The sequence below is a fragment of the Pelodiscus sinensis genome, chromosome 29 (assembly GCF_049634645.1).
Source record: "Pelodiscus sinensis isolate JC-2024 chromosome 29, ASM4963464v1, whole genome shotgun sequence".
Taxonomy (NCBI): domain Eukaryota; kingdom Metazoa; phylum Chordata; order Testudines; family Trionychidae; genus Pelodiscus; species Pelodiscus sinensis.
Window position 1 is genome coordinate 184,076 of NC_134739.1, and position 21,104 is coordinate 205,179.

The 21,104-nt window shown below is 65.7% G+C and overlaps 1 protein-coding gene across 1 annotated transcript; it reads right to left on the reverse strand.

Annotated features, from left to right (window-relative positions):
- Positions 1 to 170: 170 nt before the first annotated feature.
- On the reverse strand, positions 171 to 20,366 carry GFAP (glial fibrillary acidic protein). Its single transcript, XM_075911319.1, has 9 exons — positions 19,800 to 20,366; positions 15,686 to 15,746; positions 10,988 to 11,083; positions 10,216 to 10,377; positions 9,607 to 9,732; positions 8,088 to 8,308; positions 7,688 to 7,731; positions 6,586 to 6,671; positions 171 to 2,967 (listed from the first exon to the last, which is right to left on the reverse strand). Exons 1-9 carry the CDS (start codon positions 20,312 to 20,314, stop codon positions 2,932 to 2,934), a joined length of 1,347 nt encoding a protein of 448 aa, XP_075767434.1. The 5' UTR covers positions 20,315 to 20,366; the 3' UTR covers positions 171 to 2,931.
- Between the last annotated feature and the right edge of the window lie 738 nt (positions 20,367 to 21,104).

Consider the following 21,104-nt stretch of genomic DNA (forward strand, 5'->3'; position numbering starts at 1 on the left):
CGCGGGGCAGCCCGCAGATACGACCAGCTCGGGCGCGGGGCAGCCCGCAGATACGACCAGCTCGGGCGCGGAGCAGCCCACAGATACGACCAGCTCGGGCGCGGGGCAGCCCACAGATACGACCAGCTCGGGCGCGGGGCAGCCCACAGATACGACCATCCACCCGCGAGCAGGCAGTACTTGCATTAGCTTTATTTCTGTGCTCGCGCTGCGGCTATTAGCGTTGGGATTGGGTAGCAGGGCGTTCACTAACGAGAGTGCTGAGTGGGGGGCAGGGCACACAACCCTCAACACCCCCCTCCCTGGCATGCCCCTTGCGTACCACCCCTGCCTGGCCCCTGCTAAGACAGTGCTGGGCCCCCGCTGAGATCCTGAGCCGCGCAGGATCTCTCCTCCCTGCTGAGCAGCCTGGCACCCAGCTGTGAGTCACACAGGGCCCTGCGCGGCTGCGGGGGCCCAGCACGGCCTCCTCAACGCTTCGGGAAGCTCTCGTGAGGACTCTGCAGGGAGAGTAGGGTCTAGTGGTTAGGGCACAGGGTCTGGGTGGGCCCTTGCTGGGTGACACAGCTGCACCGCAGAGGACAACGTGCCCTTGGCTGCAGGGAGCAGCGGGACTCAGGCCCCTGGGAAGCGCAGCTGGAGGAGGGCAGGTGAGTGGCACTCGATTCGCCTGGCACGAAACGCTCGAGGGACCAGCAGATCTTTGCTTCTAAACCAGCGGTTCCCAGACTTTCCGGCATCACGCCCCCTTTTTGATTTTTGGGAAACCCTCACGCCCCCCCTGGGGCAGGATTGACGGGGCTGTACGTGGCTGGGTCGCCTCGCACCCCCCCTGGAATTTCTTCATACACCCCCGGGGCCACGCTCCCCAGTTTGGGAACCCATATTCTAAACTAGCCGCGCCCCAGGGAAACATGGCTCGGGGCTCCTTGGACTGGGATGCAGCAGGATACAGCAGCCCCGGGGTGGGACTGGGACCCCGTCCAGCAGGCTGAGACCGGGGGAGGGGGGGGGAGTGTTATTCTGATCTGCTCATGATGAGTTTCAGCTGCCCTGACCCGTCCTGCCCTGTCCTGCTCTGCCCCATCTTGCCCTGCCCAGCCCCACCCCATCCTTCCCTGCTCTGCCCTTCCGTGCCCCACCCCTCTTTGCCCCGCCCTGCGGGATGCCTGGCTCACCGGGGCCTGGCTGGAAATGCAGTGTAGCCCTCGCAGGATGCGCTGCCCAGGTGTGATGCCTGGCAGGGTCTTTGCCCGCAGGCCCAGCCGACGGCTCGCTGGGTCGCAGACCGTGTCAGCTCTGGGCCTGCTGCTGCCTCCCTCCCCCGCTGCTGAAGCTGCAGGGTGGCACCTATAGAGCCCTGGCACGTGTCACGGCCCAAGGGGGGCTGCAGCGCCAGCAGGGCCCAGCCCCCCAAGCGCTCACCCTGAGAGCGGAGCCTCCTTCCTCCCCAGCGCAGCGGCGGTCGCTGAACGTCTCCTGCCCCAGACCGTGCCAGTGGGCGCCCAGACAGGCCCCCCCGCTCCTCGCCCTGCCCGCCCCTCCCCTCACCATTTCCACTTGCATTAGCACCGTCCAAGCGGGGAGAAGCCCTGGCTGGCTGTGATCAGCCGCTTGCTGGCTCTCCCCTGACAGTAACAGCCCTGCTCTGCCTCCCCCCGCCTGCCCCGCCTGCGTCCCCCTCGCCGCCGTGGCACAACCCCGCCCTGCTCCAGAGCCCGACTGCCACTCTCCCAAGCCCAGGCAGGGCCAGCCTGAGCCAGGCTCCCCCGGGGCACGGTGCTGCCCCCCTGCCAGAGACGGGGCCGGTACGGCTCCCTCACCCTGGGCTCCTGCCGACACAGCCAGGTCTCCTCAGGCTGCCAGCCTCTCCTCCACCCCTCCCAGGCTGGCGACTGGTGCCTGTGGGGGAAGGGGGCAGGAGAGGGTCACGGGGGGGGGGGGGGCATTTAGCCATTCAGGTGCTGCTGAGGCGGGCGGTGCCCCTCCTGAGAACTGCCCCGAGGCTCGGGGAGCCAGCAGAGGCGCCTGCCCGGGCCAGGGCCACGCCTGTGCCGCACCCCCTCCTTAGGCGGGTTCCTGGGTGCAGTGTGAGGCTGCAGGACGGCTCTGTCCCGCCGGCCCCCAGCTCCTCCGGCTGAATCTGCCTGGCGCTCAGGCCAGACGACTGTTCGTCCCAAGCCCGCAGCCCCAAGGGGGCACCGGCCCAGGCAGCCCAGCCCTGCCCCCCGCCCACTAGCCACCGCAGGCCAGGTGGTGCTGTACCGGCCAGGGCAGGGCCCGAGAGCAGGACACGGCTCCTTCGGGCCCAGCCCATCTTGGGGGCACTGGGATGGGGGGCAGGGCTGATGGACGGCAGGTCTCTGCAGCATCCCCCCTCCTGCCCCCGTCAATGCCATGGGGGCTCCCTGGGCACAGTCAGCATGAGCCCTGGGCGCACTCGCCCTCTGGCCTGGCCTGGGTGCTGGGCCACAGGCGGGGGGCTGAGGCCTGGGGCTGGAGGCAGGGGAAGTCCCCGGGCCGTGGGTTTGGCTCTGTGTGGGCACGAGCTGGGCCTCGGGGAGCTTTGCCTCCCCCTCCCGTCCGGCAGGGCCCGTGTCTGGGTGGCACCGTGGGGCCTAGCCCAGCCCTGGCTCGGGGTGAGCGCTGACCTGGGACCCCAGCAGGCGATGGAGCAGCGGGAGGCAGGTCGGGGGCTGCCGCAGCAGGGGGGAGGGGGAGGAGTAGCGTGGGGGGGGAGGAGTAGTGGGGAGGGCAGGGGGGCAGCAGTGCTAAGGGCGCTGGTTACACTAGCTCCTCGGTTAGTCTCGTTAACCCCGGCACGCGCCACACGCTGCTCCGGGCGGGGCCCTCCTGGCTCCGTGTCACACGGGATCTACGAGCGCGACATCTACAGCTACATGCGCCTCAGCCGTCCCTTGGGCGCCCGCCTCAGCCCTGGTGCTCCTGGGGCGATTCCTGGATCACCTGTGGGCGAGGAGGCGACCGTCACTGTCACTGGCCGGAGCACTGGCCCAACGGCCGGTCGGTGGCACAGAGCGGCTAAGGCTGGCTCTGAGCCCCCCCCAGGCCCCCGAACTCTCCCGGCTCAACCCAGAGCCCCCACCCAGCTCCGAACCCCTCGGCCCCACCCCCAGCGCAGAGCCTGCACCCCCCCCCACACCCCAACCCCCGCCCCAGCCCGATGAATGTGAGGGTGGGGGACAGCGAGTGGGGGGGGGGTGAATGAGGGGCGGGCAGGGGGCGGGGCAAGCGGGTCTGGCTGTGTGTGATTGGACGGTTGATGTCTGTCTAGTTGGGCAGGGGGCCGGACGTGCTGGCTCCCGAGGGCTCTGCCCGCCCCGGGGTTCTACGACCCCAGGAGCGAATCCCTAGCACAGGGGTGGGCAAAGCCCTGCCGCTCCCCCAACCCCAGGCCAATCAGCATCTGTGGGCGGGACATCTCCTGGCCCCGCCTCTTCTGCCTGAGGCCCCGCCCCCTCAAGGGAGGCCTGGGGCCACTCCAGAAATGAATGACGTGGCCCCCTTTTAAAAATGATTGCTCGCCCCTGCCCTAGCAAACCCCACTCCCTGCGGGATTTGTCCCTGTGTGGACGTGGGGGTCGGGGGCGCCCCAGCCGCCTCGTCTCTGTCGCTACGGGGGTGCCTGGCGCGCGTCGCCTGCGGGGCCCCTCCCTCCTCGCGGCCAGAGCAAGCGCGCGGGCCGCCCCCGGCAGCTCTGCCCCGGCACCTCCACACGTCTGCTCAGCGTGCCCTGCTCGCCCCCCAGGGCCCTGGCCCCGCCCCCCAGGGCCCTGACCCCGCCCCCCAGGGCCCTGCTCGCCCCACCCCCCAGGGCCCTGACCCCGCCCCCCAGGGCCCTGACCCCTCCCCACCCCCCAGAGCCCTGGCCCCGGCCCCCATTGCCCTGGCCCCGCCCCCAGGGCCCTGACCCCGCCCCCCCAGGGCCCTGACCCCGCCCCACCCCCCAGAGCCCTGGCCCCGGCCCCCAGGGCCCTGGCCCCGCCCCCCAGGGCCTGGCATCCCACGAGCCGTGTCTGCCCCGCAGAGGCTGTGCCGAGCTGTGCACCGTCCCGCCCCCTCCCTTGCTGCCCCGGGCTGGGTGAAATGCCAGGAGAGACAGGGCAGAGGCAACGTGTTCGAGCGGCACGGAGCCCTTCGCGGGGCGGGGCGGGGCCAGCGGCCTGCGGGTGTCCCTGATGCGGTGGGCGAGGGTGGGCGAGGGTGCTCTGCAGAAAGGGTTTGAAGTGGCTGGGACGCTGGCAGACCAAGGCCCGGGGCTCACTGGCACCAGGGGTCACATGGGGTCAGTGCTGGGAGGGTGGGTTCCTGTTTGGACGTCAGGGGCAGCTTGTGGGTCACTGCGGGCGTGAACCCCGCGGATCCCGCTGGGCCCAGGCTCCAGCGCTGCAGGGCGGGTTTGCAGGGTCGCAGGAGAGGGCATTGAGGCGCGGCGCTCGACCTGGGGTTTGTGGGGTTCCCCGCCCGCCGGGAAGGGGAGGCCTGCGCGTGAACTCACGCAGCAGCTTGGCACCGGGGGAAGGATGAAAAATCCCCCCAAGGAGACACCGAGTCTCGTTCTGTTGGCCGGACGCGGAGGGGCAGAGTCTCAGCAGACGCACAAGACCCCCAGCTGGCCTGCTCTTCGGCAGCCTGCCCGCCCCAGGCAGCGTGACACGGGCAGGCCGTGGGGGGTGCCAGGGATTGTCACGAGGCAGAGAGTGCCTGGTGAGACTGTGGGTTTCGGGGTGTCAGGAATTTACGTTTCCAGCCTCATCCGTTGGTAACACGCCACGGTGCCTGCTGCTCACGGGTGCCCACTGCAACCCTTATGCACAGTAATCCACCTGGAATTGCCGGCTTCGGTTCAGCCGCCCCCCACACGCCGGACGCCTGCTTAGCAGTGGCCCCGGCTGCTCCGAGGGCCGCGCCCAGGCTGGACGAGCTCTGCGTGGCTCAGCAGCTTGGCTCGCCAACAGCTGGACCAGTACAATATACTCCCTCCCCCAGCTCCTAGCCTGGGGCTGGCCTGGCCGCACCAGCACTACCGCAGCCTACAGACAGGACAAAGGGTGGGCGAGGGGAGGGCTCGGCCTTGCCCAGCGCGCCACGGCCTGGGGCACGGGGGGCCGGGAGCCGAGATCTCCATGCGATGCCGTAACCGCACCGTGGAACTGGCTGGAAACTGGCATTTCTGTTCAGCTGGAAATTCTGAGTTTCGGAAAATAATTAGCCCCGAGTGAGAACAAGGGGCCAGAACTTCCCACGACACAAACTGAAAAACAGCCCGTGGAATTCTGGGACCATCAGATCTGCTAGAGGTGAAAACACGTCGCTCCGGCTCACTTTGGTCAGACTGAGATTAGACTATCGTGCGTGGCACCAGGGACAGACCAGTCAGCCAGTGTTCTAACACCGCGGGTTCCAGCCTGGGGTCCCCGGGGCTCCGCGAGGGCATGGCAGGGGGGGAGAGTTTCTAGAAGTAAGGATCTGGCCCACCTTACTTTTCTTTTCCTTTTCTTCCCCCCTCCCACCGCGGGCGTGGGGGAGGAGGCAGCAGCTATGCATGCTGGGATGTGGCTTGCTTTTGATCCCATTCCCCAGCACTAAGGGAGCGAGGGGAAAGTGCTTGCATCCCGCTCATGCCTGGCTGGTGTGTGAGAGGCATGCATGGGATGCAAGCACTTTCCCCTCGCTCCCTTAGCGTCCAGGGAACAGGATCCAAAGCAAGCCAAGTCTGGCCCTCAGCTGCTGCCCCCGCCCCACTCCCGAAGTTCTGCCCTTGAGCAGCTGGCAGCTCCAGAGCTGCTGTTGGCTACGAGAGCCCCCTCGCTCCGTGGCTGGGCAGGGGACGGAGGGCACAGGGGCTGAGGAAGCAGCGCGGGCGAACAGCAGCCAATGGGAGCTGAGCAGCTCCGAGCCCAGTCGGCTCATGAACGGGTCGGTCTCTTTCACCGGTTTCTCTCTTTTGGAAGCGTCGCCCCGCGCCAGCCGTTCCAAGCCCTCCGAGCGGCGGGAAGGGTTTCGCTGGGCGCTCGCAAAAGGGATCGTTTGGCGGGGCCATGCAGCGATAGTAGATCGCAAAGTCTCCGTGTGCTCGAAAAGGCTGGGAACCGCCGCGCGACGGCCACGCAGCAGCCCACGGACCCGCGGCCAAGGGAAATGCCTTTCCCGTGCCAGAGCGTTTCAACCCGATCGAGACGGGACCGCGTCGACCTGGTCAAACGAGGGCGTCACGACACCCCTGGCAGCGCGCGGCTGGGACACCCCACCCTGATTTCAAAGGAGCTGCCGTGCCGGGCTGTGGCTTGTGTTGCTCGGCTCTCCCGCACAGCACCAGGGCCTGGCTTGCCTCCACCCCGGCCCCGTGGGACACCCCGCCAGACACATGGGGGTCTCTGACTCTGCAGGCAGAACAGCCCCCTCCCCTCCCCGCCCCCTAGCACTGTCCAGCCAGCGCACCTGCCCATCACCCCAGGCCTGGTACTTGGAAGCAGGGAATGCAGCATGGCAAGGCCAGGGGGTCCCCGGTAGGGAGGGGGGGAAGGCTGATGGGCGGGGGCGGGGGAGGAGGGCATCACTTACCTCTGCATCTCTGGTCTCCACAGTTTTGACCACGATGCTCCTCTTTAGGTGAGCCTCAGACACGGACTTGGTGTCCAGGCTGGTCTCTGCGGGGAAGAGCCAACGCGTCACTGTCTCGGCGCCGAGAAAGCCCAGCCAAGCGGGACAAGGCAGCACGAAGCAGACGGGGCCAGAGCTGCACAGGGTACGGGAGCCACGAAACCAGCCTCCCTCGCACCAACAGCCCAGCCAACCACGGGGCTCCGAGATCTGCTAGCAAAGGGCTCTGCGCCCTGCTGGACTCACACAGCCCATGGGCTACCGGGGCCTGTCCCCTGCCTGCTCCCACTGGGCTGCCCCGACGGGGACGTCCGTTCGATGGGCTGCGGAGGCCATGGGCTGGGAACTGCGAGGGCGCTGGCGCTTTGCGCTGGGAGCGTCGCTGCCGGTCCGGGTGCCTGGATTCCGGCTTGGAAAGGCACACCGTCCTGGCCAAGGCCCCGCTGTTCCGAATCTCCTCCTGCCCCCCAGCTCCCCTGGGGCTCCCCCATCCCCCATGGCAGGGTCCCCTGCCCCACGGAGCAGGCTGCTGACTGAGCAGTGGTGTCGGGGACGTGGCCAGGGCTCCGGTTCCCGTTACCGGGTCCCCATGTCACCTAGCTGGGCCCAGGGAGCCCATGTGCAGGCTTCCCCCCCCGCATCTTCCGGGCTGACCAGGCCAGAGCCGTGGGGCCCCAGGCCCCGCCTCCCCATGGCACCGGTGACTACAGAGCACAGGAGATCCCCAGGCGCTGGCAGAAGGGAGGGCCACCCGAGGCCACGTGTCAGGTTGGGGCAGTAGAGCCTGGTGGCCTGGCTCCCTGTCCACCCAGCTGTGCTCCCCCAGCTGCCTCAGGAAGATGGGGAAAATCCCACAATGCATCTGGCCAACTGCACGGTGATGGGCGTCGGCTCCGAAGCACGAGCTGGGCTGGCCTCTAGCTGCAAGTGGCCGTCCCGGACCCCAGCCCCGCATGCCCCCTCTGCCCCACGAGAGCAGAGCTGGGCGCGGGGGCAGCGCCGTGGCAAGGGGACCCCGCGCCCGCCCTTCCCACCCCTCCCCCGTGGGGCGCAGCGTCCTGACCTCGGATCTGCAGGTTGGAGAAGGTCTGCACGGGGATGGTGATCCTGCGGGAGCAAGGCAAAGGGAGGCGCAGTGTGAGACCGGCCAGCCGAGGCACCTCCCAGGCAAGGCCGCCTCCGTCTCACGGGGGGAGGGAGGTCTCTGTCGGGAGGCCCACGGGGCCGGGCCAGGGCTTCCGAGAGCTCTGGGGCAGCGGGGGACGAGGAAAGCCATTCGCTGGCAGCACCCACGGAGAGAAGGGCCCAGCTGCCAGGCTGGGATCCCGCCCGCGCTTCCCTGCAAGGCCCGGGCCGTTCAGTTCAGGCCCTTCCCTGGGGCCGAGCACGAGACCTGGCCACCCCTGCAGCCGTGCCTGGCGGGGCGGTGAGCTCAGATGTGCTCAGCCTCCCCCGGACCTCACCGGCTCTCCTCGCCCTCCAGCAGCTTGCGGTAGGTGGCGATCTCAATGTCCAAGGCCAGCTTGACGTTCAGCAGGTCCTGGTACTCCCGGAGGTGCCGGGCCATCTCCTCCTTGAGGCTGCGGGTGTCCTCCTCCAGCCGGACGATGGTGTCCTGGGAACTGGCCGTCTCCGAGACGTAACGGTCCTCCAGCTCCCGCAGCTGCCTCTCCAGGGATTCGTTCTGCGCGGGGCAGAGGGGAGGGGCTGGGACCCGCCTGCGTTCGACCTGCCCTCAGGGATCGGGTCACAGCGGGTGAGGTGGCCCCTGCAGCCCCGGCTCACGTGGTCCTCGCAGGGGCCACCGAGCTCCGGAACGGCTACAGCATGGACTGCCCCACGGGCCCGCGTGGCCCGTCCCCCCGCACCAACCACAGCACTCAGCCGCGGCAGCTGCTACTCTTCCTGCTTTCCCCAGGGGAGCAGATCCAGCCAGCCCAGGGTGCCCCACGGGAGCAGACCCCATCCCCTTCCCCAGGGTGCCCCACGGGAGCAGACCCGGCCAGCCCAGGGTGCCCCACGGGAGCAGACCCCATCCCCTTCCCCAGGGTGCCCCATGGGAGCAGACCCGGCCAGCCCAGGGTGCCCCACGGGAGCAGACCCCATCCCCTTCCCCAGGGTGCCCCACGGGAGCAGACCCGGCCAGCCCAGGGTGCCCCACGGGAGCAGACCCCATCCCCTTCCCCAGGGTGCCCCATGGGAGCAGACCCGGCCAGCCCAGGGTGCCCCACGGGAGCAGACCCCATCCCCTTCCCCAGGGTGCCCCACGGGAGCAGACCCGGCCAGCCCAGGGTGCCCCACGGGAGCAGACCCCATCCCCTTCCCCAGGGTGCCCCATGGGAGCAGACCCGGCCAGCCCAGGGTGCCCCACGGGAGCAGACCCCATCCCCTTCCCCAGGGTGCCCCATGGGAGCAGATCCAGCCAGCCCAGGGTGCCCCACGGGAGCAGACCCCATCCCCTTCCCCAGGGTGCCCCACGGGAGCAGACCCGGCCAGCCCAGGGTGCCCCACGGGAGCAGACCCGGCCAGCCCAGGGTGCCCCACGGGAGCAGACCCCATCCCCTTCCCCAGGGTGCCCCATGGGAGCAGACCCGGCCAGCCCAGGGTGCCCCACGGGAGCAGACCCCATCCCCTTCCCCAGGGTGCCCCATGGGAGCAGATCCAGCCAGCCCAGGGTGCCCCACGGGAGCAGACCCCATCCCCTTCCCCAGGGTGCCCCACGGGAGCAGACCCGGCCAGCCCAGGGTGCCCCACGGGAGCAGACCCCATCCCCTTCCCCAGGGTGCCCCACAGGTATGTCGGCTGAGCCCTATTTCCGTTTGGACGCTCGGTCCATTGGAGCCGGGGGAGCGTGGAGCCAGGGCAGGGCTCGGTGAGGGAGTGACCGTCTCTGGGAGGCCTGTGCTAATGGAGGGCACCCAAGGGCCCGGTGCCCCATCTCACTACTGTCTGCCCCCGCCCCCGCCCCAGCGCCAGGCCTACCAGTCCCCGCAAGGACTCCAGGTCGCAGGTGAGGGCCTGCAGCTGCCGCCGGTACTCGTTGGCCTCCTGCTTGGCCAGGCGCAGGGCGTCCACGTTCCGAGCTGCAGCCTCCGTCAGGTCTGCAAACTGAGGGGGGAGCCGTCAGCGCGTGGCCCGGGGGCGAGGGACGCCCCGCCTGGCGGGCCGGCTGATTGACCGATGCGCTCATGGCTGGGCAGGGCCTCGGCTCTGGGCCAGTGACCTTCGGAGCCTTAACTTCTGCTTCTCCCCTCCCCCGTGGGCCGAAGGGGGAGAGCAACCCCAGGCCCCAGGGTGGGGCACAATCCGTGAGGAGCCTTGGGACCCTCGTGCGAAAGGTGCTGGCCAAGGACACACACTAGTGTGAGTGTTCCCACGGGGGACTCACCACAGGGTTCACTTCAGAACCAGCCCTTCCAGTCGGCCTGCGAGCTCCCCTGGCCGGCCCAGGGGGCAGCACCTCGGCACAGCCCAGTCCAGACCCGCCGTGGCTGGGGTGAGAGCCAGGCGTGTGCGGCCCCCAGCCTGCTTCCCTGGCAGCCCCGGTCTGAGGGCTATGGAGGGCGCCCAGTGCTGCCAGTGCCCCAGTACCTTGGACCTGTACCACTCCTCGGTCTCGTGCATGTTGTTGGAGGCCATGGACTCATACTGAATGCGGATCTCCCGCAGCGCAGCCGTCAGGTCCGGCTTCGACACATCCATCTCCACGTGGACCTGCTGCGTGGCCAGCTGCTCCTGCAGCTCTCGCAGCTCCTGCAAAGACACGAGCGAGGTGGGGCGGAGGTGAGGAGACAGCCTGTGCCACGCCAGGAGAGAGGGGCTGTGCCACACCACGGGAGAGGGGCTGTGCCACGCCAGAGGAGAGAGCCTGTGCCACGCCACGGGAGAGGGGCTGTGCCACGCCACGGGAGACGAGCTGTGCCACGTCACGGGAGACGAGCTGTGCCACACCACGGGAGATGGGCTGTGCCACACCACAGGACAGGGGCTGTGCCACACGCGGGAGACGGGCTGTACCACGCCGTGGAAGATGGGCCCCTGCCAGCCAACAAAAGGGGTGGGACTGACCTATGGGGGGTAGATTATACCGACGCAGACCCTCTGACACCCCTCACAGAATCGACACATCACCTGGCCAAAGATTTCTCCTGCCAGCTAGTGGGAATAGCAGGCCAGGTGGCAGGCGCCCACCCACGGTGCACAAGGCGGGCGGGGGGAGAGATGACCCCCCAAGGGTGAATGAGGCACCTTTCCCACCACAAGGCTCTACCTGTCCAGGTAGCTAGGCCGGGCTCAGAGCACGGCCCAGCAAGGACAGAGCCCCACCCCGCACCCTCGGGGCAGGAGCACAGTCACATGGTACCTCCTCGTGCACTTTCTGCAGGAAGTTGATCTCGTCCTGCAGCGACTCGACTTTCCGCTCCAGGTCCAAGCGCACTAATGCAGCATTGTCAACATCCTGCCATTGGGCGAGAACCGGGGAGGCGAGGTCACGGCTCCCGCCAGGACTCTGCACGTGCAGCTCCGTGCACACTGGCCTGGGGAGCTCGGGTGCACAATAGCTTAGGGGCTGAGCAACTCTCATGGGACAACCGTGGGCTGAGCCGCCCCCTGGGGCCTGATCGCCGGCTCAGTCAGCTCTTGGCCCCCGTTCGCATCTTCCCTGCCAGCAACATGGCAAAGCCACCCTGGCAGCCAGGGCCTCTGGCCTGCGACTGTGTCGCCCCAGGGCCACCTGCTGTGCTCTGCAGCGCTCCCCTGGGGCCAGGACCACGCAGCCCCCAGCCAGCACGCACGGAGCCCAGGGCCTGAGAGGGGACTGTAGCGGGGTGGGACTGAGGGGTTGAAAGTGTGGGAGGGGGCTCGGGGTTGGGGTGCCGGGGGGGGGCTCTGGGGTGGGGCTGGGGATGAGGGGTTTGAGGTGTGGGAGGGGACTCGGGGTTGGGGTGCTGGGGGGGCTCTGGGATGAGGCTGGTGATGAGGGGTTCGAGGTGTGGGACGGGGCTCGGGGTTGGGGTGCCGGGAGGGGCTCTGGGGTGGGGCTGGGGATGAGGGGTTTGAGGTGTGGGAGGGGACTCGGGGTTGGGGTGCTGGGGGGGCTCTGGGGTGAGACTGGGGATGAGGGGTTCGAGGTGGGGGAGGGGGCTCGGGATTGGGGTGCCTGGGGGGGTTCTGGGGTGGGGCTGGGGATGAGGGGTTCGAGGTGTGGGACGGGGCTCGGGGTTGGGGTGCCGGGAGGGGCTCTGGGGTGAGGCTCAGGATGAGGGGTTCGAGGTGGGGGAGGGGGCTCGGGGTTGGGGTGCCTGGGGGGGTTCTGGGGTGGGGCTGGGGATGAGGGGTTCGAGGTGTGGGAGGGGGCTCGGGGTTGGGGTGCCGGGAGGGGCTCTGGGGTGAGGCTCGGGATGAGGGGTTCGAGGTGGGGGAGGGGGCTCGGGGTTGGGGTGCCTGGGGGGGTTCTGGGGTGGGGCTGGGGATGAGGGGTTCGAGGTGTGGGAGGGGGCTCAGGGTTGGGGTGCAGAGAGGGGAGGCTCTGGCCAGGGATGAGGGGTTTCAGGGGCAGGTTCCTCCAGGCGAGGGGGCCCCTCCAGCCCTTTCTCACTGCAGCAGCAGCAGCCCCGTCACCCGCCCACGCCCCCCTGTGCCCAGCTCTTGCAGAGCTCACTGAACGGTGCCCCAGCCGGTTACTGGGCGGCTGTTTCAGACTCTGTGTCTTGGCCCGGCCTGACAGTTCCTGGCCATGTTATCTCACCTGGGAGGGGTCTAGGAGTGGGGGGCTGTGTCTGTGTGTGGGGCGTCGGGGCGAGTGTGACACGCTGTGTCTCTGGGAGAGGAGTGTGGGGGGCTTGTGGGGGACTTGGGATGTGTGGGGTGAGTTGGTGGGGGGGGATTTCGGGTGTGTGCAGTTGTATTGGTATGAGGGCGATTTGTGGGGGGGGTTATGTGTGTGTGAGGGGAATGGGGATTTATGAGGTTGTGTGTGAGAGAGAGGATTAGGGGTTTGTGAGGTTGTGTGTGTGAGAGGTTTAGGGATTTGCGGGGTTGTGTATATGAGGGGATTAGAGGTTTATGAGGTTGTATGTGTGTGAGGGGAGTTGAGGTTTGTGAGGTTGTGTGCGTGTGAGGATTAGGAGTTTGTGTGATTATGTGAGGGGGGCTAAGAGTTTGTGAAGTTTGTATATGTGTGTGAGGGGAGTAGGGGTTTGTAAAGTTGTGTGTATGTGAGTGGAGTAAGGGTTTGTGAGGTTCTGTGTGTGTGCGAGGGGAGTAGGGGTTTGTGAGGATTTCTGTGTGTGAGGGAGTTGGGGTTTGTGAAGTTTTGTGTGTGGGATTAGGGATTTGTGAGGTTGTGTGTGTGTGTGTGTGTGTAAGGGGAGTAGGGGTTTGTAAGGTTGTGTGTGTGAGAGGGGATTAGAGGTTTGTGAGGTTGTATGTATGTGAGGGGACTAGGGGTTTGTGAAGTTGTGTGTGTATGAGGGGAGTAGAAGTTTGTGAGGTTTTGTGTGTGTGTGTGTGTGTGTGTGTGTGTGTGTGTGTGTGTGTGTATGTGGAGTAGGGGTTTGTGAGGCTGTATGTGTGTGAGGGGACTAAGGATTTGTGAAGTTGTATGTGTGTTTGATAGCAGTAGGGCTACATCTACACTGGTCCCTTCTTCGGAAGGGGCATGCTAATTTTGAAAGTGGGAATAGGGAAATCCGCGGGGGATTTAAATATCCCCCGCGGGATTTAAATAAACATGGCCGCCGCTTTTTTTCCGGCTTGGGGAAAAGCCGGAAAAAAGCGTCTAGACTGGCCCGATCCTCCGGAATAAAGCCCTATTCTGGAGGATCTCTTATTCCTACTTCAAAGTAAGAATAAGAGATCCTCCGGAATAGGGCTTTATTCCGGAGGATCGGGCCAGTCTAGACGCTTTTTTCCGGCTTTTCCCCAAGCCGGAAAAAAAGCGGCGGCCATGTTTATTTAAATCCCGCGGGGGATATTTAAATCCCCCGCGGATTTCCCTATTCCCACTTTCAAAATTAGCATGCCCCTTCCGAAGAAGGGGCCAGTGTAGACGTAGCCTAGGGGTTTGTGAGATTTTGTGTATGTGTGAGGGGAGTAGGAGTTTGTGAGACTTTGTGTGTTTGTGTGAGGTGAGTACGGGTTTGTGAGGTTGTGTGTGTAGGAAGATTAGGGGTTTGTGACATTGCGTGTGTGAGTGCATTAGGAGTTTGTGGGGTTGTGCATGTGTGAGAGGATTAGGGATTTGTGTAGTGTGTGTGAGGGGATTAGGGGTTTGTGAGGTTGGATGTATGTGAGAGGATTAGGGGTTTGTGTGATTGTATGTGTGTGTGAGGGGAGTAAGGGTTTGTGAGGTTTTGAGTGTGAGAGGGAATTAGGAGTTTGTGAGGTTGTGTGTGTGTATGAGGGGGAGTAGGAGTTTGTGAGGTTTTGTGCATGTGTGAGGGGATTAGGGATTTGTGAGGTTGTATGTGTGTGTGAGGAGACAGGGAATTGTGAGGCTTTGTGTGTGTGTGAGGGGAGTAGGGGCTTGTGGGGTTGTGTGTGTGAGGGGATTAGGGGTATGTACGATTGTGTGTGTGTGAAGAGTTCAGATGTTTATGAACTTGTGTGTGTGTGTATGAGGGGATTAAGGATTTGTGAGGTTGTGTGTGTGAGGGGAGTAGGGGTTTGTGGGGTTGTGTGAGAGGAGTAGGGGTTTGTGGGGTTGTGTGTGTGAGGGGAGTAGGGGTTTGTGGGGTTGTGTGAGGGGAGTAGGGGTTTGTGGGGTTGTGTGTATGTGTGTGAGGGGAGTAGGGGTTTGTGGGGTTGTGTGTGTGAGGGGATTAGTGGTTTGTGGGGTTGTGTGTGTGAGGGGAGTAGGGGTTTGTGAGGTTGTGTGTGTGAGGGGAGTAGGGGTTTGTGGGGTTGTGTCTGTGGGATTTGGACTGTGTGAGGCTGCGCCCTGTCGGCCCATTGTGCAAGGCCACGTCCAGGACCACAGGAGCCCCCCACCCCAGATTGGAAAGACCATGAAGTTGTGGTTTCCAATCTCTTTTGCACCTGGTACCCTGCCCCCCCCCGCCGTGCCTGTGGGCTCACTGCAGACTGACACCCCGAACACGCCACCTGCCCTCCCCGCCCCTCACGCCCACAGGCGCCAGCCGCCCTGGGCAGTGGCTGACTGGACCGCCCCCTGCTGGATCCCGTGTGGACAGACTGCGGGAGGTAGGTGGGGTTGTACCACAACAGCACCAAGCACCCTTCACCCAGCCTGGAACAACCTTCCGCTGGGTGTTGGGGGCCAACAATCGACTTAGGCTGTAGGGAGCTGGGCACACTCATGACATTGTGTGACAAGATGGGGGGGGCAGGGCTCAGCAAGTCCTCCCTCCCCCTGGTTTGTTGCATGTTCCTAGAGTCCCATGCTCCAGAGCTTGAGCTCCTGCTGTGGTCAGGAAGGGTTCCCACTGCCCCCTGGCCCCCCCGCATGTCAGGAGAGGCCACAGCCGGAGCCGGGACAGGCCATGGCTCCGAGGTGGCACTGGCTGGTCCTTGGTCCAACTGGCGCTGGCCCTGTGCCTGGCCCTCCAGTCTCCTCCCAGCCCAGTGCCCCAGGACTTGGGAAGGGGGGACAGCAGTGCCCCACTATGGCCAGTGCAGCTGGCACCCGCTTCCCGTGAGGGGCAGGGGCACGCCCCCCGCTAGCCGGACATCGGCTCTCAGCCTGCGCACTGAGGCAGCGGGCAGGGCACGGCCTCCTCCCCGACTCGGACAGGGAAATGTCGGGTGCCAACGGGGCCTCCCCGGGCAGGAATTTCCTCCCAGGTCAGACTGGCGGGGCCTTGGGGGTTCGCCTCCCCCCGTCGCTGGCCAGGGCTCGCTGGTGTCTCACACACCCTTTCTGGAGCCCTGGCACTCAGCCCCCCATTTCTCTCCCCTGACAAGCCGGGCGCCTCAGGAGTGGGGATCTCAGCAGGAGTCCCCCACACCGGGCCTCCCGTCTACCCGAGTCCCACCCTGTCCCGCGCCATCTGCCAGCTCCCCAGGCCGGGCCTGGCTGGGCGCAGGCAGCCTCGCTCACCTGTCTGTAGGCAGACAAGTTGTTCTCGGCTTCCAGCCGCAGGTTAATCTCGTCCTGTAGCCTGGAACAGGAGCAAACAGGCCGTTGGCGGAGTTCTGTCCCCTGGCGGCTGCGCCGGGCAACCCCAAAAACCAACCCTCAAGAGCAAAACAACCAGGGAGCGTCCGGAGCCCCTATGGCCCCTTTCACTGATGGAAACCCGCCCCGAACCGCCTGTCGCACACACACCCTGACTTGCCTGTTGCACACACCCATGGACCTGCCTGTCACACACCCGCCCAACCTTCTCTGTCTCACACACACTTGACCCTCCTCTGTCACACACCCAACCTTCCTCTGCCACACACCCCAACCTTCTCTGTCTCACACACACCTGACCCTCCTCTGTCACACACCCAACCTTCCTCGGTCACACACACACCTAACCCTGCTGTTGCACACACATCCCAACCCTCCTCTGTCGCACGCCCAGCCTTCCTCTGTCACACACCCCAACCTTCCTGTCGCACACACTCCTAACCCTGCTGTTGCACACACATCCCAACCCTCCTCTGTCGCACGCCCAATGCAACCCTCCTGTCTCACACACACACACACACACACACACACACACACACCGTCCCCTTCGCACAGACCCCGACCCCGACCTCCTCTGTGACACGGCATTCTGCAGGGGCTGAACCCCGGGCCCTTGATTCGCTGTGTAAGTGGGGGCCAGTGGTCTCTCTTGCCCGTCTCGCCCTCCCTAGCTCAGGCAGGCCAGGGGTTGTGGTTGGTGCTGCCCACCACGGGGCGTGCGCGACGCGGGATGTGCTGGGGTTTGTGGGGATCCTGCAGACAGGCAAAGGGGGCAGGTGCCTGAGGGAACCGCCAGCTGTTCTCTCTGGGGGACTGGGGGCAAAGACTTTTCATGCTCCCCCACCCACGGACCAATCAGAAAGTATCATGGCCCCACCCCTTCCACCTGAGGCTCCGCCCCTTCTGGGGTGGCCTGGAGCCACTTCAAAAATTTCTGAAGTTGCCCCCAGTCAAAAATGATCGCCCCCCCCCCCCCCCCGTGTCGTGCTCCGCTGGATGTGAGCTGTCTCTGGGGCACCCCCGCGGCTCCGTGCTCCTTTTCTGGACGTGTCTCAGCCGGCTGGGCAGGAAATCTGACCAGCCGCGGGACAAAAATCTTGCTGTCTGTGCGGGGCTGTTGGGTGAGAGCTGGGCGTGTGTGTGTGTCTGGTGTGCGTGCGAGGGGGGCTGACTCGCCAGGGATGTCGCCCTTCACACCTCGGCTTGTGACCTGCTGGCTTTGTCCGCAGCGCAGGGTGTCACTAGTGCGTGCTGTCACACGTAGGCCCAGCGAGCCCCAGGCTGCCGGGACAGAGAGGGAGAGACGGCCCAGCCCAGACAGCTCACGGGCGCAAGAGACCAGAGGTAGCCTGAGGAAGGACGGACCCTCCACCTCACCGGAGCTCCAGAGACACCAGGGCCAGGGTTTTCAACGGGCCCTGAGCCAGGTTTTCAAGGGCTCAGCAAACACAGCGGAGGCCTGATTGGCTCAAGGGCTGAACTCACCATAAGCCGAACAGGAATCTGGCCCCCGTTGCGGGTGTTTGCCAGAGTCCCACCAAGGCTCGTGCGCCCCTGACGGTGAGCGCCGGGTGGGGGTGCTGGGTGCCCCGCCTGGGAGAGGTCGGAACAGACCCACCTTGTTTCTCATCCTGGATCGGGGCAAGAAAGGGCAAAAATGTCTCTCGCCCCAGTAACGTGACACGTGCCGAGGGCGCTTGGTCCGGTTTGTTTCAGTTCTGTCCTTTTTATGTCTTAACCTGTTACAGAAGCTGTTGTGGAACCTGGAGAGCACCAGGCGCTCCCCGCCAAAGTGGAAATGCAGCAATGGGCTGTTTCGGCCATTCCCAAACTACTGCGCCCGAACCCAGCGATGCGTCCCCACCGTCCCTCCCCGGACAGCTCCGCTTCGACCAATCAGAGCTCTCTGACGAACAGAACTGCACGGGGCACCTCCCACCGAGGTCTCGCCAGCAGCAACAATCGTGAGCCCTTCCCCAGTGCAACGAAAACGAGCGTGTCTGTAGCTCCCTGCAGCGCTAGGACTCTGCAATTACCCCTCCAGCGCAGCAAATAGCCTCTTGCCCGAGGGTGGGCAAGATAAAGCCCATGGCTGGATCCAGGCCGACAGCCCTTGTAATCGCCCCCCCCCCCCCCCCGGGCAGGTAGCAGCGCTGCTCAAAGTGACTGGCTGCTCCCTGTGGCTTCTGTGCTGTGGTGGGGGAGGCTTCGTGCGATCCCTGCCCGCAGCAAATCGCTCACCCTCCATCGGCCAGTGGAGCTGAGAGATTTTGCTGGGGGCAGAGGCACTGTGTGAAGCCCCCCCCGCACAGAGAGCCACTTGGCACAGAGCGGTCAGGGGCTGCTTAAGTAAGTGTCCCCCCACCAGAGCCTGCCTCTGGCACCGCACCCCCTCCCACACCCCAACTCCCTCCCAGACCCTGAACCCCCTCTCGCACCCCTCCCCCAGGCCAGAATCCTCTCCTGTGGCCAGAGCTCCTCCCAGACCCTGCACCCCAATCCCCTGTCCCAGGCTGAACCCTAAGCTCCCTTCTGCACCCAGCCTCCACCCCGATCCCGCACCCCATCCGTAGACAAGCGCGGCTCTTGATCCCTCACCAAAATCTTGGCGTGGCCCCGTCGAGAGTTACTGCCCAGCCCAGCTCTTGCCCACAGTGAGTGGTGAGGACCCAGCAGTTACGACTCCAAGCCCCTGCTGCCTGCACCTAGACCCCGTCCTCTCTCCAAGCAGAACTCAGGAGTCATGATTTTCCATGTGCTGTCAGAGCACTCTCCCCTCCCAGCACGGCAACTGGGATCCTGAAAGTCAAACTCCCCTCCATTGCACTAACCATTAGACAACACTGCCTCTAGAAAGAGCCAGCAACCCCCACAAGCAAACCTCTGTCTGAGGCTGGCGAACCGTCACCTCTTCGGCCACCCTCCCACATTCTGCCATCTGGCTCCCAGGTTAAGGTCGTTTCTGGTGTCTCGACCCGTGTGGGTTGTGCCAGGAACGGTGCACGTCTCTCACCACCGGCGCACGAGAGGTCGGAGTGTGAGCCAGGCTACGCAGGCCCGGGGCTGCCACGCTCGTGCCCCCCTGAGGCCTGGGCCAGCTGCCGCCCTGCAATCCAGCTGCTAGTGCAGGCACAGACGTGTGCCAGGCAACGTGTACAGGCCCATCTGGTGCGGGCACACGGGGCCGTGCGGGTGTGGGCAGCGTAATCTCTCACCAGTGGGCCGGTCGGTTACCGGGGCGGAGTTGGCTCCACTGAGCTCTCCCCACCCGCAGAGCCCGTCCAAAGCCACCCGCCGGGGCAGCTGGGCGCAGAGCGGGGACGTGACTGGCCAGCAGGTGAATGGCAGAGGTGGGCTCCAGCTGGCATAATAACCACCGGTCCCTGCACCCTGTCTCCCCGCTAAAACAGCCCTGCACCCCCCCTTCCTCTTAACGCCCGGCCCCTGCACCCCCGCCTCCCCACTAACTGGGCCCCTGCACCCCCCTTCCTCTTAACGCCCGGCCCCTGCACCCCCCTTCCTCTTAACGCCCGGCCCCTGCACCCCCGCCTCCCCGCTAACTGGGCCCCTGCACCCCCCTTCCTCTTAACGCCCGGCCCCTGCACCCCCCTTCCTCTTAACGCCTGGCCCCTGCACCCCCGCCTCCCCGCTAACTGGGCCCCTGCACCCCCCTTCCTCTTAACGCCCGGCCCCTGCACCCCCCTTCCTCTTAACGCCCGGCCCCTGCACCCCCCTTCCTCTTAACGCCTGGCCCCTGCACCCCCGCCTCCCCGCTAACTGGGCCCCTGCACCCCCCTTCCTCTTAACGCCCGGCCCCTGCACCCCCCTTCCTCTTAACGCCTGGCCCCTGCACCCCCGCCTTCCCGCTAATCCAGTCCCTGCTCCCCCTGCCTTCATGCCCACACCCAGGGTCCCCCCAGAACTGCAGCTACTCCGCGTTAGTCGCTGCCCTCGCGGCGAAGCCTGGTTACCACCGGGCCGTTCCCCGCGCCCGCTCCGGCTGCAGAGCCGTCGGCCCGTCCAGGCGGCTCCTTACTTCTGCCGGAGGCCGTTGGTGTCCTCCAGCAGGTTGTCCCGCTCAATCTCCAGCCGGGTCTTGGCATTGGACAGCTGGTCCACCTGCCGGCGCAGCTCCCTCAGCTCCTCCTGGTAGATGTCGGCCAGCTTGGTGGGCTCCTTGTCCCGGATCTGGTTGAGCTCCGCCGCCAGCACCTTGTTCTGCTGCTCCAGGAAGCGCACCTTCTCGATGTAGCTGGCGAAGCGATCGTTCAGCTCCATCATCTCCACCTTCTCGTTGGTGCGCGTCTCCTTGAACTCGGAGTTGAGCGCCTCGGCCAGGGAGAAGTCTGCCTTGCCCGGGGGGACCCTGGAGCTGGCCTGGATGCTCAGGCTCGAGCTCCTCCTCTTGGTCATGGAGACTCGGGGGCTGGGGCTGGGGGAGAGGAGCCACATGAGGGGCGAGGCCCGGAGGGGCTGGTGGCCGGCAGCAGCCTGCGGGCCGAAGCGGCGCCGGTAGGAGGACAGGCGCTGGCTCTCCATCCTCAGGCTCATCCTCCCGGCTGTGCCTGAGCCGGGGCCAGCCTGGGAACTCTCCCTGTGCAGCCGGGTTTATAGAGGACCAGCCCGGGGGCGGGCGGAGGTGGCGTTGTGAGCCAGGTCCTAGAGCCCGCCGTGTACCAGGCCAACTGCCCAGGCCCCTGGCAGGGGAACAAAGGACGGCAGAGCAGGCAGAACGCCTCGGCTATTGCTTTGGGCCAGGAGAACAAACGCGGAAGGACCTGCCCCTGCCCCTGCTCCCGGAGCCCCGGCCCCTCTGGTGGGCGGGCACCAGCTTCCCATGAACTCATTTCGTGGCTGCGTGTTCCTGGCAGGCGGCTGCGGCAGGGGACAGCCTGGCCTGCCCGTGCCCCTTCCCAGCATCCCAGAGACTGGCAGGAGTGACCGCAGCCTTTCCTGTAAGCACAGGGCGTGCCAGGCACCGCAGCCAGGCCCCGGGACACAGCAGCGCTCCCCGGGCAAAGGAACGTACAAGGGATGTGTGTGCAAGGGCACGTCAGCAGGGCTCCCCGGGCAAAGGAGGGTGCAAGGGACGGGTGTACAAAGGGCATGTCAGTAGGGCTCCCCTGTGAAAGGAGTGTGCATGGGACGGGTGTTTAAAGGGCACGTCAGCAGGGCTCCCCGGGCAAAGGAGGGTGCAAGGGATGTGTGTGCAAAGGGCACGTCAGCAGGGCTCCGCGGAGAAAGGAGTGTGCAAGGGACAGGTGTACAAAGGGCACGTCAGCAGGGCTCCCCGGGAAAAGAAGTGTGCAAGGGACGGGTGTACAAAGGGCATGTCAGCAGG

Coding starts and splice junctions, on each gene's coding strand:
- GFAP (XM_075911319.1), bottom strand. CDS start 20,314: ATGAGCCTGAGGATGGAGAGCCAGCGCCTGTCCTCCTACCGGCGCCGC. Junction 7,732..8,087: donor CTGGAGGGCGAGGAGAGCCG/GTGAGGTCCGGG, acceptor TTGCTCCCGCAG/GATCACCATCCCCGTGCAGA. Junction 2,968..6,585: donor TGGAGACCAGAGATGCAGAG/GTAAGTGATGCC, acceptor CCTCGCCCACAG/GTGATCCAGGAATCGCCCCA.